The sequence below is a fragment of the Rhipicephalus sanguineus genome, chromosome 2, assembly GCF_013339695.2.
Source record: "Rhipicephalus sanguineus isolate Rsan-2018 chromosome 2, BIME_Rsan_1.4, whole genome shotgun sequence".
In the NCBI taxonomy this organism is placed as follows: Eukaryota; Metazoa; Arthropoda; class Arachnida; order Ixodida; family Ixodidae; genus Rhipicephalus; species Rhipicephalus sanguineus.
In genome coordinates this window covers 24,179,341-24,193,119 of record NC_051177.1, presented here as the reverse complement: position 1 = coordinate 24,193,119, position 13,779 = coordinate 24,179,341, and the positions used below count along the sequence as shown (strand labels likewise).

General features: G+C 41.4%; 1 protein-coding gene across 1 annotated transcript in view; it reads left to right on the top strand.

Moving 5' to 3' along the window:
* LOC119382541 (xylosyl- and glucuronyltransferase LARGE2s-like) overlaps positions 1-13,045 on the top strand; it is a 37,693-nt gene extending 24,648 nt beyond the window's left edge. Inside the window, 4 exon segments of the mRNA XM_037650284.2 lie at positions 484-590; positions 665-830; positions 2,065-2,417; positions 6,495-13,045. Coding sequence (XP_037506212.1) covers positions 484-590; positions 665-830; positions 2,065-2,292 — 501 coding nt within the window. The 3' untranslated portion in view covers positions 2,293-2,417; positions 6,495-13,045.
* Positions 13,046-13,779: the final 734 nt, after the last annotated feature.

Below are 13,779 nucleotides of genomic sequence, written 5' to 3'. Positions count from 1 at the left end.
GAAGTTCAGAGAAAGATGGGGGCTTGAACTGATAAATGATCAAAAATTGACGAACAGGGAATGTCACTATGGCCACCATTTCAATACGGAGGCTTGTCTTGTTGGGGCAGCTACTGCTTTCCTTAGCAGCATTTCGCATTTCTTATCATTATCATTTTGTTTGCAAATGATGGTCAGAAGTATAACTACCAGCCAGACTATGCTTTATTCAAAATTCATCTTATCCGTATTAATGTGGTAAAGCCTTCTCAGTATTCACATTGATAATGAGCCCTCGCATATGCTTTGTATTTTGTAATGAAAGTACGTACACGTGTTCACTAGAAGTTAAACTTGGTACTAAATGCTACAGTTGACCAGCTGTGATGCTCTCTGCCATTTTTTTTTTTTAATTTTAGCTAGGAACATTTCTTTTGCACTATTTTCCACACTTGGCTATATGCTGTCAATGAAATTTTTAACCCTCACATCTTCCTTCTACAGGCACTGATAGTGCCCGCATTTGAAACGCAAAGGTACCGGCTGAGTTTTCCCAAAACAAAAGCAGAATTGCTTTCCATGTTGGACATGGGTACACTATTTACATTCAGGTAAGCCCATTCCCCTTCATTTCACCGTTCAATTACTACTGATCGCCTTCATTACTGTAATGGCCCCACTGCAGGTACCATGTGTGGCAGAAGGGCCATGCGCCGACAAACTATGCGAAGTGGCGGACAGCTACAACGCCCTACCTGGTGAATTGGGAACCCAACTTTGAGCCCTACGTGGTGGTCAAGAGAGATGTGCCTGAATATGACAAACGCTTTGTCGGCTTCGGTTGGAACAAGGTTGGACCCTTTTGTAATCAAGTTGCTTTCTCATTGTGTTTCTTTTACTGCAGTGAGAAGAACTTGCCATTGTAATCGGATATGATGATTTTTTTTCTGGTTATGGCATCTTCTGCATTACTTGCTTTCAGTTTGATTAACCGTTTTATCTTGTTTCCCTTAGAGTGGCCCATTTTTTAACTGGGAGAAAGTTATACCAATTACCTGGGCACTTCGAAATCCTTTGAACTAAGCTTCATCAACTGGAAGGGTTCTTACACGAAATGACACAACAAAGGGGTACTGTCAGCCTCTGATTTTTCGGACTCCCTAGGGACCACGAAATCGTCTAAAAAATAGCCAAGTGCTGCACCGTCACAGTGCAGTACTTGCCTCAGGCAGCTTCATCCGCACATTTTTCAGCTCATACACTTCTGCAGGCGCCAGGTGTTTGCTCTGTGCCATACTACATGGAGCCCTGGTAGGCAAATATTCGCAAATGTTTCTTAATTCTTCTTTTCTTGTTTTGTATAGACCAGATACAAGAGTTCTTTAGCATTTTGTCATTTTTACAATAAGCATGCAGCACCTTCTGTTTTCCTGTGGCGCCTAATGAAAACATGTAAAGGAGGCTGTGCTGTAGAATGTGTCACCAACAAAACTCCTTTTCCTAAAGAGGTCTGTCAGAGCAGTGTAATGGGACTTACTTCAAAGGACTTTATTTTGCCTGTGTGTCTGGGGTATTACATTATTTGGCCTGCCCTAGCTCAACAGCTTTCCTTTAGTACTAACCAAAGTATCAGCTACCTGCATTTGCTCTCTAATGTGCACTGCAGCCTTCCTGTGTTGCCATTAAATCATTAGCTTTTTAAGCAAGAAAGGCTACAGATCTGTGACAAATGCCAAGTGCACCCAGCGTATTATGTCATGCTGTTTAGATGCATAAGTAGTGCCCAAGATCAAATAAGGAGTATTAATTTCAGGATTTTCATGCTTTTGTAACAACATTAAAGCTTTGACAAAGCTTAAAAAACTTGTACGTTAATGCTGTTAATTTCCATTCCATTGCTTGTGGCGTGGTCCTAAGCTGGCTATTCTATTGTCCTTCAAATTTCAGCCTCATGGGTTTGTTGTACCATCAGAGTGCACTGAATATATGAACATGCTCCATAATTGTGTTGAATTGGCTTATTTATTTTCATACTGCACACAAGGATGTTTAGCACTGAGGTGTGTCTGCCGGCCCTTGCCACAGGTTTCCCACATCATGGAACTGCATGCTCAGGGCTACGAGTTTGTGGTGTTGCCCAATGGATTCATGGTGCACATGCCGCACGCTCCATCACTGGACATTGCCCGTTTCCGGTCGAGCAGCCAGTACCGCAAGTGCCTCTCCCTGCTCAAGAGCGAGTTTGCAAGGGACCTCTCGCTGCGCTATGGCCGCACTTTTTCGGCATCGCCCGACCGTCGTCGGCGCAGGTGATCACCCGCTGTGCACCATTGCCACTACTGCGCCATGGCCAGGTGCCCCGCCCCCGCTGTCTTTCTGACAACCACAGCACAAGCCAGTGCTGGTTGTCCCTTCACGGAAGCTGCTGGCCAAGTTTGGTAAGAGCACGCGAGAATGTTAGGACCATGTGGCTCATTGCTTGATGCATTGTCAACTACGGCTTGTATGTTTTTAGCTGTAATGTGCTTAATTTTGGTTCTTTCTGATGCTCTGTTGTAAGATTCGAGCTGTGCTGCTAATATTGCGTATTAGAAGCACAGGGTAAAACATTTAAAATGGTGCCCACTGTGGTCTGTGGTTTTATAGACTAGGCATCAAGGACAGAGAAATATGTCTAGGGAATCAGCAAATTCAGTGGCTTAGTGTGGACATGTCTAATGATAGAAAAGGTCTGTTGGCCTGGAGGGTACTAGTAGAGGTCATCGTCCCACAGTGGAGCTCAGCAGTCCTTGTGCGGATGACAGCTCCTGTTCTAACTAAATTACCCAACCACTTACATATATTACAAGCTAGACCATCTAGGCTCTAGCAAAAGTTAACTGGCACCGTTCAGTGATGGGCTGATAATCTACTTCACAAAGTCACTTTGGAATTTACATCTGGACTATCAAAACTGGTTTGTAACTTGGCTGGCATGTAACATCCCGCTTGCATTGCCGTCAAGATTCACCGAGTCTCACTCACATTCGGGTGTGTCAAACATCAACAGTCATATTTAGGCTTCCGTGGACTCTGTATTCTTAGCACTGTTTGCATCATTAATGATTATGGGAATGCACTCAAAACACTTCTTGAAATGTCTTGCTTAAGACTTTGTCGATAACGATTTTTAAGCTTTGTCAAAAGGAACCAAGCTTATAGAAGCATGAGTGTGGGTTGTGGTTGTGTATTGTTGCACCCTTGGAACTCCCATTTCTGAAAGACTAAAAAGACGTAAAAATTGGGGCTTACTTCTATTCCCAGAGCCTTTGGGTAATGCAGGCGCAACAGTAAGTTAACAAAATTCTGTGTTTGCCATGGCTGCGTGCAATGGCTATGTTCCCTTTGAGAAAGTCTGTACAGTGTCTGCCACACAAACGCATCTAATATGTATTGAAATGAAACTCCAGATTTAAGCTGTTTTGTTGTACAATAGTGACTGACAGCATGTTGCTGTGGATATTTATCACACTAGCCTGCAAATTTACATTTATATGTGTTCATTTTCTATACTGGTTTGATCTCCACGGAAGCCCTGTATGGCTGTAATTATGGCGATCTGTGTATGCTAAGAGGTTTACACTCTTCGTTTTTTCTTGTGTGGTTTTTCTTTGACTCGTCAACTTCCGAACACCTGCTGTCTGGTCCCAAACTCATCATGGCAGCTTCATCACGATATGATTGCTCTAAAGGGTCCCCGAAATGGTTTTTTTGTAATTTATATAAGCAGTTAGGCTACAACTAGAGTAAATCGTTAGTGCTATAATTCATGTGAAGTACCTCGTGTCAAAAGAGCTGTAGGTGACCAATGGCCACCCTCCTTGTAAACCATGCCTTTTCTCCTCAACATCTTTGCCGAGCGGTTAGGAGCAATTGGGGCTCTGCTTTTCGAGATTTTCTGCTGGCACATCATCGATCGTGGTAGCAGAAACTCCATGTTCTTTTGGTTGATCTCTGCGCCACTAGGTGCCACTATAAACCCGGCCGCTAGCTTTTGCTCCTGCTGTAAAAACACTAAGAAGGAAAAAAAAGGACGCATCACTGGGCGAGTTGGTGATGGTTCGCATTTAAAGGGGTCATGAACCACTTTTCCAAGTAATGATCTAATGACCTCAGTATCGGAGTTTACTGCCTCCCGAATCGATTGCCGCAAAAATTTCTCGAATCCGTCAAGAATGGGCGGAGTTACGGGGTTTGGGCGCACGCCCTCAGCGCTTTCTCTCTTTTCTCGTCCCAACGAGCGCACTGGAAGCTACACAGGGAGGGATGGCACGAGGGAAAGAAGTTACGTCAGTGCGCGTCATGAAACACGATCGCTGTCCCGCTGTGATTCGCGTGCACGAGCGCAGCTACCGTGTACCGAGGAGTGCGGCGCCGGCAAGTGGCGGCACCCCGTGGCAAGAAGCGCATCTGATCCGAACGCCGCTCTCGATTTACGTCGGCTATCAGCCAATGAGGATGCTATGTCTTTTGCGACGCGGCGATGCAGATCGCGACGTCAATCGGCAGACGCCCCGCCCACCGACGAGAGTGAGAACCGGCCTCTGTTTGAAAAGAGGGCACCTGAGAAAACAGCAACTTCGCGTTCTGCTTGTAGCTTTTACTCGGCGCGCACGACTGCAATATTTGGCTGAGCAGTTCATAGCCTTGTCAGCTTTCCACAGGACGTGTTTTTTCAACAAGCCCAAGGGGTGCTTCATGACCCCCTTAAAGCAGTACATTATACAGAAGCACAAGGCAGAGAACCCCACAGGACAACACATGATTGCCGTGCCTTGTCCTGTGGTCTTCTTTGTCTTGTTCTTCTGTCTTTTGCACTGCTTTATACATGATTCATTGATATATGAAATCCAAAAAACGGCAGGAAGTGGAAGATGGAAGCTGCGATGAAAAAATCCGTAAACAGGGGGTGGGTGCTCGAGCCGATGTTTCGACAAGTGGACTTGTCTTCTTCAAGGCTGGAACTCTTCTTCCAGCCTTGAAGAAGACAAGTCCACTTGTCGAAACGTTGGCTCGAGCAGCCACCCCCTGTTTACGGATTTTTTCATTGATATATGAAGTCAGATTGGTTGCACGAGTGACCTCTCAAAAGAATGTCCCAAAACAGGTGTGACTGAAAACTTGGCAGGGAGACACCCTGTGATTTGTATTAACGTGCATATTTAAACCTTATGTAATACATTACTCACTTTACACAGGGTGCACAAAATCGCTCTGTTAATGATACGAAGCACCTACTCTACCGGCTCAGTGGGTTTATATAAAAATGTCAAAACCATTTCTGAGTCCCTTTAGTGCCTTTGTATCTTTCTTATTGCATATGTTAGCATGACTGTAATTGACAGCCATTATGCTTACTTTAAATTTCAGGTTTCTCAAATATAATATGCTGAACAAGTAGCTGAGTCAACAAAGTGGTGCAAGCTTATTACAGTTACCATTTGACTTGGCTTGTGCAATATGGTGTTTGTTTTTCATGATAATATATAACATTATCACGTGTGGAGATTCATTGATATCGCTGCTGGACATTCTTAAGTAGCCTCTGCTTTAAGTTCTGCAACTATGAGAACCGATTTAAATGTTGCACTTGAAGGTTTTCACTTAAGCGGCGACATGAAGAGGTGCCCTGAACACATCACATCATGTCAGCACGTAGTACATGTCCACTTCTATGTCACGCAATCACCCTTTTTAAATTTATATAATGTGATTTGTAAGCTGCATGTAGTTTCTTGATACACAAACATTCACTAAACAGTTTGCAAGGGCAAAAGAAGGCTCCTTGTGCTGACAGATTTTTTTTAACCACCAGAGCATTTTGTCACTGCTCAAAAGAAGCATTAGTAATTAAATTTCATTGTCTTAATTGAGGCATTTATATTGTCTGTCATCATTATCAGGATAGGCAGTGATGTCATTAAAGGGCTTCTCTCCACTCGCCATTAAAAATTTTGTTATACACCGGATATTGTAAGGCACCATCTATCAAGCAGTTTACAGCAAGAATTTTTCAAGCTGGTTAATTGTGAGAACAAATAGGCAACACTGATAAGTGTTGTAGTCATGCTGCCAGGAGGTGAGCTTCACTGCAAACATAGACACACAGTGCTTCTGCCGTGGTGTCCAAGGCAACATTTGAAAATCTGTGCCACATTTACATCACAAGCCCCGCCTCAATTTTGTGTTTTGTCATCTTCTTTTTGCTGCGTAGCGCACTCACAATGGCACATTCTATGCTGGACAATTTAACAAGGTCACATGCCATAATTGGTCATGTTGCAGTCGATGCATCTTATGTAGAAACATTCACGTGTATTCTCGACCCTATAGCTAAAAACGGGGCTTCCTCGAGTGGGAGGGTGCATAGGTTTCTGTTTCGTGTTTCAACAATTTTCACACTACGCAGGTGTTTGATAGTTAAGAGACATGATTGGCCACCGCTTGATTTGCATTCCATGCTTGTCTGTTTGCAGTGCCAAAACGTGGCGAGGGGCCCTTTAAGCGAGGTACAGAAAGGTACAGAAGTTCACAGAGCATTTACCTTATTTACTTTTTGTTCACATGATCTTGAAGAAGTTTAACAATGTAATACTCGTTCACATGATTTTTGTCAGTTAAAATTTTGAAAGAAATGACAAAATTCAAGGGAATTGACCATATATGTAAAATCACACTTTTTTTTTCAGCTTTTTACCAGTATGGTCGCCACTTTATATCGATGATGTGGTTGATTGACTCCCAATATTGATGCTTTAAATGCACCAGAATTCCAGTCAATGCGCTTGAATGCTCAGTAACATGTGCTGCATTATCATAGCTCACTTAGTCCATCATGGTACCTCAGCTACTCGCCAACATCTGTGTTCTGGATGCGCATGGATCTTTGAATAACTCGCGATTATGGCAACAATCACTACCATCAGTTGATTAGGAACACTGCTTTTGTTGAAATGTCCAAGCTCCACTTAATTAAAGCAAGCCTGTCTATCCAGTTAGCTTTATGGCAAGGTTCAAGCAAAGTGCTCAGGAGGCTTATTCTCATTGGTGGTGCTTTTATAAGGACAGTTGCCAAAATTGATTTCATTCAGAAAATGATGTATTGATAGTACATCACAGGGTTTGCTTACTGTGTTACTTAGTGCATAATCCGCTGAAAGGTGTATTGCCTTGCTGTAAGTAACTAATCATGGACAATGAATAGCACTGTTGACTTACTGAGAGAAAGCATCAGCACTTATGAGGTGGAAAAATGGGCCTCTCATGTCTATTTGCATGTACATTTCGTCGTCGTGCTTTGATTTACAGAATGAAGGGATACCTTAACAAATGAAGAGGGGATTTCTTTAAAGCTTTGAGAACACCATGAGGTTCTATTCGAGATCATGTGAGATTTTTAAAGGAACACAAAAGCAAAAGACTCCATCAGCCTTGACTGATAAAGTGTTCTTTCAGAACTTAATTTTCATTGTAGTCAGTTTGTAGAAAAGACGTCGAACATAAAAGATAATTTGTCTAAAGTTTCATGCCAACACTTTGGTGCTGGTGTAGTACGAAGTCTCAATTTTCAAAGTACTTTCCCATACCTATGCAGTTATGGAGAAGTAGTTGTTCTTGAAGCTCATCAAGTTTGCTGTTTCAGGAAAGCAGAGTTGAATATTGTTGTTGTTACTTGGCTCCCTTAGAATCTATGTAGTCTTTCCATGTGGACAAAAAGTTGGCTAAACCCGAGAAGACACCATCAAAATGTAAAAATCTATGACATCCTGGCATGCTGTCGTGCAAAACTCAAGCTGACGTCCTGGACCATTTTTAGTTTTTGTCACTTACAAAGCCAATTGTCAAGCATTGCCCAGCTTAAAGAAGAGATTGCCTTTGCATGGGCACAGTTCCACATAGAGCAACTGAACTTTATAACTACAGCAAGGAAGTTTTTACCTCGTATAATAGTAGCAGTACATTACTCCAGTAGTACTCCCAACAAACAGTTCTAATATGAAATTAATGAGCATTTTGCCCCCGTTTTTGAATGGTGAATGTCTTTGCTGTCTGCTGTGAATGTCAGTTGAACGTGAATACTAGACACCTGAAACTTGCAAATACATGGGCTTTCACGGTTATCTACACAGTGCCAGGTAGTGGCTAGTAAAGCAACTGCATGAAGTCAACTTGCCAACACTTTTGATTATTTTGTTCACATTTACTATTGCGGACCACTTTTCTTGTACTTCAGCGTGTGCTTATTGAGTTCAAGTAATCATGCTTTTTATGTCGCATTTACGTTATCCTGCAACAGCATACATTGCGACGACAGTGCTTGTCACCAGTGTGTTTTTGTTTGTGTGTATGATTGGGAACATGCAATTCATGCACACTTTTATTTGCATAAGAGTACTTCCCATCCACTCACACTAAGCCACCTTTACTGTTGACAGCTGGACTTTCTTGTTTTTCATATTAGCTTTCCTAAGCTGGACCAGCACTGCTTGTTAAAAAAAAAAAGGAAGGGTACGTGAGGAGCTGTTGTCTTGATAGAGGAGCACGGTGCCTTCGAAGTGCCAATTTTTCTTTCTTTAAAGTATTGGCACGGCTGCAAACTGTCCACTGCAAGGAAATAGCCTCTCGAAAGCAATTCTTGTTTGTGCGAGCTCATTATTTACTCTGCTTGACTAGATAAAAGGAATTTACTTGTTTACATCAGTCTATAAGCACTGCTGTGTCCCTACAACCGTGTCATAGATTGGCCATCCTTTATTGTAATTCATGATACAGGGTGTACATTTGATAGTTTTTGTTCCTGCTGCTCTAATCAACACACATGTTCTGAGCATAATGTTAGTACATTTTATATATATCTTTTGTTGTTCTTTTTTTTTTTGCTGTTTTTGTTTTTCATTATCAGCAGCCGGCATTAGTTCCTATGATTTTATTGTCCATCTCTACATGCTTAAAGTAGTACATGTTCGAAACAATTAATGTACTCTGATACTGAGGTCCAAGTGGGTCTGCACACTGGAGCTTGTTTTGAGGCATTGCACCTTCGTATCCAAAACTGTGAAAGGACATGAAATTTACAACCTGGTCACGGAACCTGGGATTATCGTTTTGTGCGGTATTCACACATTTTTTGCGACATTGAACTACCTTTTTCTGTTGGCTGTTGAAACTGCTGTTTTCTTTGCATTTGTGTCTGTGCCATTGCAACTTGTTACAAGACAGCCGTTGACACTCCATGCGAGGCTGTCAGCCACAAGGTATTATTTTTAATTTAGTGATAGCCAAGCAACTGGCTCAATGTAAAAAATTGTGCTACTCAATGCATGATTTTTGAGCTTGGGCCTAATCGTGCTCTTGTGGTAGAGGGGAAGAAGGTTTATTTTAGAACACGGCTGTGATCTGTCAACAAGGTGCCATGAATTGTGGCCATTTTTTGTTTACTAAAATTAGGAAATGGCGCTCATTGTCTGTGCAGTTTATGGTCATCACTCTGTGTCAGTGCTCTAAATGACTGTGGCTGTATCTGACCTCCCTGTAATGAACATTGTCACGAGTTCTGCACAGTGCAGTCAAAGGAGAGAGAAGGGAGGATAGAATTCAAGTCATGCATGCCCTAACGTAATGAGAGGAGCTTAGTCCGCATTAACCCATGCACCATTGAGTGTGCTGTTTGACTTTGGGGTGTCAGAAAAGCATTTTGCGTGTACTGTTACCTTGTAAGTTTGCACTCAGTTTATTACTTGAAAGCAAGACAGAAAATTTATGGCATAGTTACAGTGGCACCTCATTGAGACAGCTAACCTGTGAACAAAAGCGTGTACTATTCCAAAAAACAGTATGATCAAGGTCAAGATTTAAACAGGTAATCTGCTATGTTATGTTCTGAGCTGGGATAATGATACAAAACTGAATTGTATCAAAGAGGTTCTACTGCACATCCAGTAACTGATTAAAATTTCAGTAGTGCTCATTACATGCACCAGCATAATTTGCTTAAAGGAACAAAAGAGCGCTAATGTAGTGAAAATGGCAGGTGTTTATTTGTTGAGAGTTTGACTGAGCATTTTTTTAAATGCCTGAACAATGGTAAATACAAATGACACACGAAGCGAGCTCAAACAGAACGTCACAGAATATAAGTTCGCTAAGTTCCACAATGTAATTGTAACATACTGGCGCTGCGGTTCAGGCATAAGGTCTGAAGGAGAATTCACTGATGCTTTCATCCACTTGTAGTTGAACTTTTCATGCAAATTAGTGTGAGTGGAGTGTTGAAAAACTAATTCACCTGTTCTGACTAGCTTAGCCTTGCTTTTGAACATCTTTTTTACTTTATTGGTGCTGTTTTCAGGGGTATTGCTGTGGATGTGGCTTTAATTTTTTTTTTTTAAAGAGAGAGAGACATTTGTTGTTTTCTGCAAGGCTACTGAATTATGAATGATTATTAATCTTTTCCACACTCTTTAAAGACAAAATAAACAAGTGGCTCTTGAGTATCAAACAAAAAGAAATTAAACACTTTTCCACGATGGCTTAAACTTCAATTAGCATATCAGCAAGTAAAACAGAAACAGCTATAGAGACGTCTGTAATGCCATGCAGAAAATCTGCAAATCATGACAGCATATATTTTGTCGCACAATGTTATCTGCACTGTTAATATCTTTTTTCCAGAATACATAGTCTCAATATGCTGCAGGTGCTAGCATCTTTTTGCCAGGAAAGCTTCAGCTATTTTCGTTCCAGCAGGTGTTCAGTACTACATAGCTCGATAGACTATAGCTTGGCTAGCTTGTCTTATTGTTTACTACGATATCAAAAATGTACAGTTTGTGGCTGCCATTAAGAGTACCACTCGTATCTGCATAGGCTCGTATGGCTACTAATGGGCCGAAACAGAGCAGCACTTAATTTGCTGTGTCTGTGTTTGTTCTCAGTTACGTTGCAGTGCAAGTGTTACTTATGCAGGCTAACGACAGCAACATTTCCTTATATGGAAAGGGTTGTGCGTGTGCCAAAGTGAGCATTTTGCCACTCATATTTGCATTGTCCATAACTATAGGAGAATTATTGTTGCTTTTTGTATAGAATGCCACAGTAACGTCTCATGGACAGGAGTATATGCTAGCTGTAGAGAATTTGCTTTCTATGCTTGTAAATACAAATGCATTACCATCAATTTCATTTCAAACACTTGCTCTGAACACAGTTCTGTTAATGGGACAACACAGCCTGTGGGCTGTGGCAGGTGTTTCTGCGGACAAATCATTATGTAGGAAGACGATTGCGCACATGTCTTGTTGATGTTATGTTTCTTGACATTGATGCAAAATCGGTATATGTGAATTGTGTTGTCTGTTTTTTTTTTTTTTTCTTTCTTGAAGTGTAGATACGCTTTAAGCAGCTTACCATAACCAGTCCTTAAGGTGTGCACAGTACTTTAATTTTGGCCACTGGCAAAAGAATATGATTAGCCAAACTTGTGCAAAAAAGATTCCAGTTTTTTATGCTTGTAACTTTCTTCAGTCTTCTTTTGTGCCAATAAAATTGGTGAAAAGATGTATTGCTTAATGATGTAGCATCGCCATAATTGTTACTGTTTGTTGTCACTAGTGTCTAGCTCTACATTTGTAGCACTTTGAGTGCATTTTTGTATGTTTATCAATGACATGTTTCATCTGTGCTCTTATTTATTTGAAAAACCAGAGTATACTATATACATGCTGCATTCTTTTCATTGATGCGATCTACAATTTCTTACTTTTGTATTTCTCTGCACCTGTCATGATATTACTATTGTTCTCTCTGTATGGTATCATCAGTTAAGCGAACAGTATTTGACGTACTTATGCCAATCTGACTTGTTTTCATTCATTATCACTCTTTCTGTGAAACTGATTGCTCTGACGTCTGTGTGCATGTTTTCATTCTTATTACATTAACTTTTTTTGGACTATACATCCTATTTTTCATCAGGTTTCGTTATTTGTGTTGAATGTAAAGCATTGTCGTGTATAATGCAAGACTGCATTTTTGTTTTATTTTGCTCAAAGTTTATATTGACTGACCCTTACAGACTATCTGGCACGACGCTATGTATTTTTGTTTTGCTACGCAGCGCACACTTTCTCAGCTCTCTGTTGTGACGTGTTCACATTTATTGCATATTGGCAATAGGTTCAATTTTCAATTGAACATTTCTTTTCTGCCACTTTTGGCGCAGGCTTACATGTCCTTTTGGTAGTCGTCTTCAGGCAGCATTTATGCCTGCTGGACATGAATTCTTCATATGCACGATCAGTGATTACAGTGGTTGAAGATGTCTTGAAGAGCATATGGGACTGCCTAGAAAAACGTATGCTAGTGTACGATGAATATGGAACTTACTAACTCAATACCTCAAGTTTCAAAGTTTCTGTTTTCCGCAATTCAGCTTTCTCAGCAAAGATTCAGCACTCCAAGAGGAACTGGTGCAGCTCATAATGGCAGGAATTTTAAGCACCGTCAGTATCTGGAGCTTTTGCATGACACAGTGGTTATTCTGAATGACCATTTTCTTCAGGTGCACTAGTCTGTATTTCTTTTTTAGGCCACCACACGTTTTTCACATTCCATTAATGGAAGAAAAAATTGCGACATGAGAAGTAGGGCATATTCAAACTCTTAAATGTACTAATAAGATTTACATCTGCTAATACTGTCGTGTCAAATTTCCGGCTCACTATGAAATACAGCTTCATTTTGTATTGCCTCTAGTTTATTTTTATTTCCCTCCTCATTCTAGTCCGCTCATTTTGCCAATGCAATGCTCTGTGGCTGTACCTCATCATTCGCATGTTCCTGTGTTTTGCTATTTGTCCTTCAGGCTTTATTTGTGATTGCTGGCAACAGTGCTTGGACTTTTTTGTGTTCATATCTGTTGTATTTTGTGCTAGTGATTTTATAGCCATTGATATGAGTGGTAGGCACAAGGTGCTTTCTTATACTGAAAAAAAAAAGAAGAAAATAAATGTTATATGATTAAAACAAACGATGCTTTAGCAGTCTTTGCTATCTTGTGCTGTATGCACATTTTCTCCTTAAGTTCACTGTGCACAGCTGCATTCCTGAAGGAGACTGCACTGTTGGGATAGAGGTAGACTGTGAGTGTGCCACGGCGGAAGAAAGGGGAGGCGAGGGCGCGCAAAGCAGCGGCAGTTGCATGTGAGGTGCACATCCACACCTCTAGCCGGCTCGGCCAAAAGCAGTCAGGCCATTTCTCCACGAGGCTACAGTCGTAGAAGACGATGAGCGCACCCTGTCTTGCAAGTGATCTGCAGTGGTTCCAAAGGCTCAGCAAACTGATATGGCTGTTGTGGCTTGATGTGCACAGTCTCTGCATGCCTGATGCTGCGGCTCATGTCATCTCAAAAAAGCGAGGGTCAACGCGATGCATTTGCTCACTTCTGTTTGCTCTGTTCATCGGACCAGAGGTGTGAAAGCCCATGTTCACAGTCATCGAGTGAGATGTGTTCATATTTGCCCATGGCCTCATGACTGCATGCTCGTGAATTGGAACATGAAGGAAGGAAGAAACAAGTGGAAAAATAGGGAAGTTAGCCAGTTCTTAGAACGGCTGGCTGCCCTGTGCTGGGAGAAGGGGTAAGGGAGATAAAAGATGACAGAAAAGAGATGTAAAAAAAAAGAATACAATACTGCTTAAAGGGACACTAAAGAGAAACAATGAATTGGTTTAGATTGATAAAGTGTGCTCGGAGAACTCTT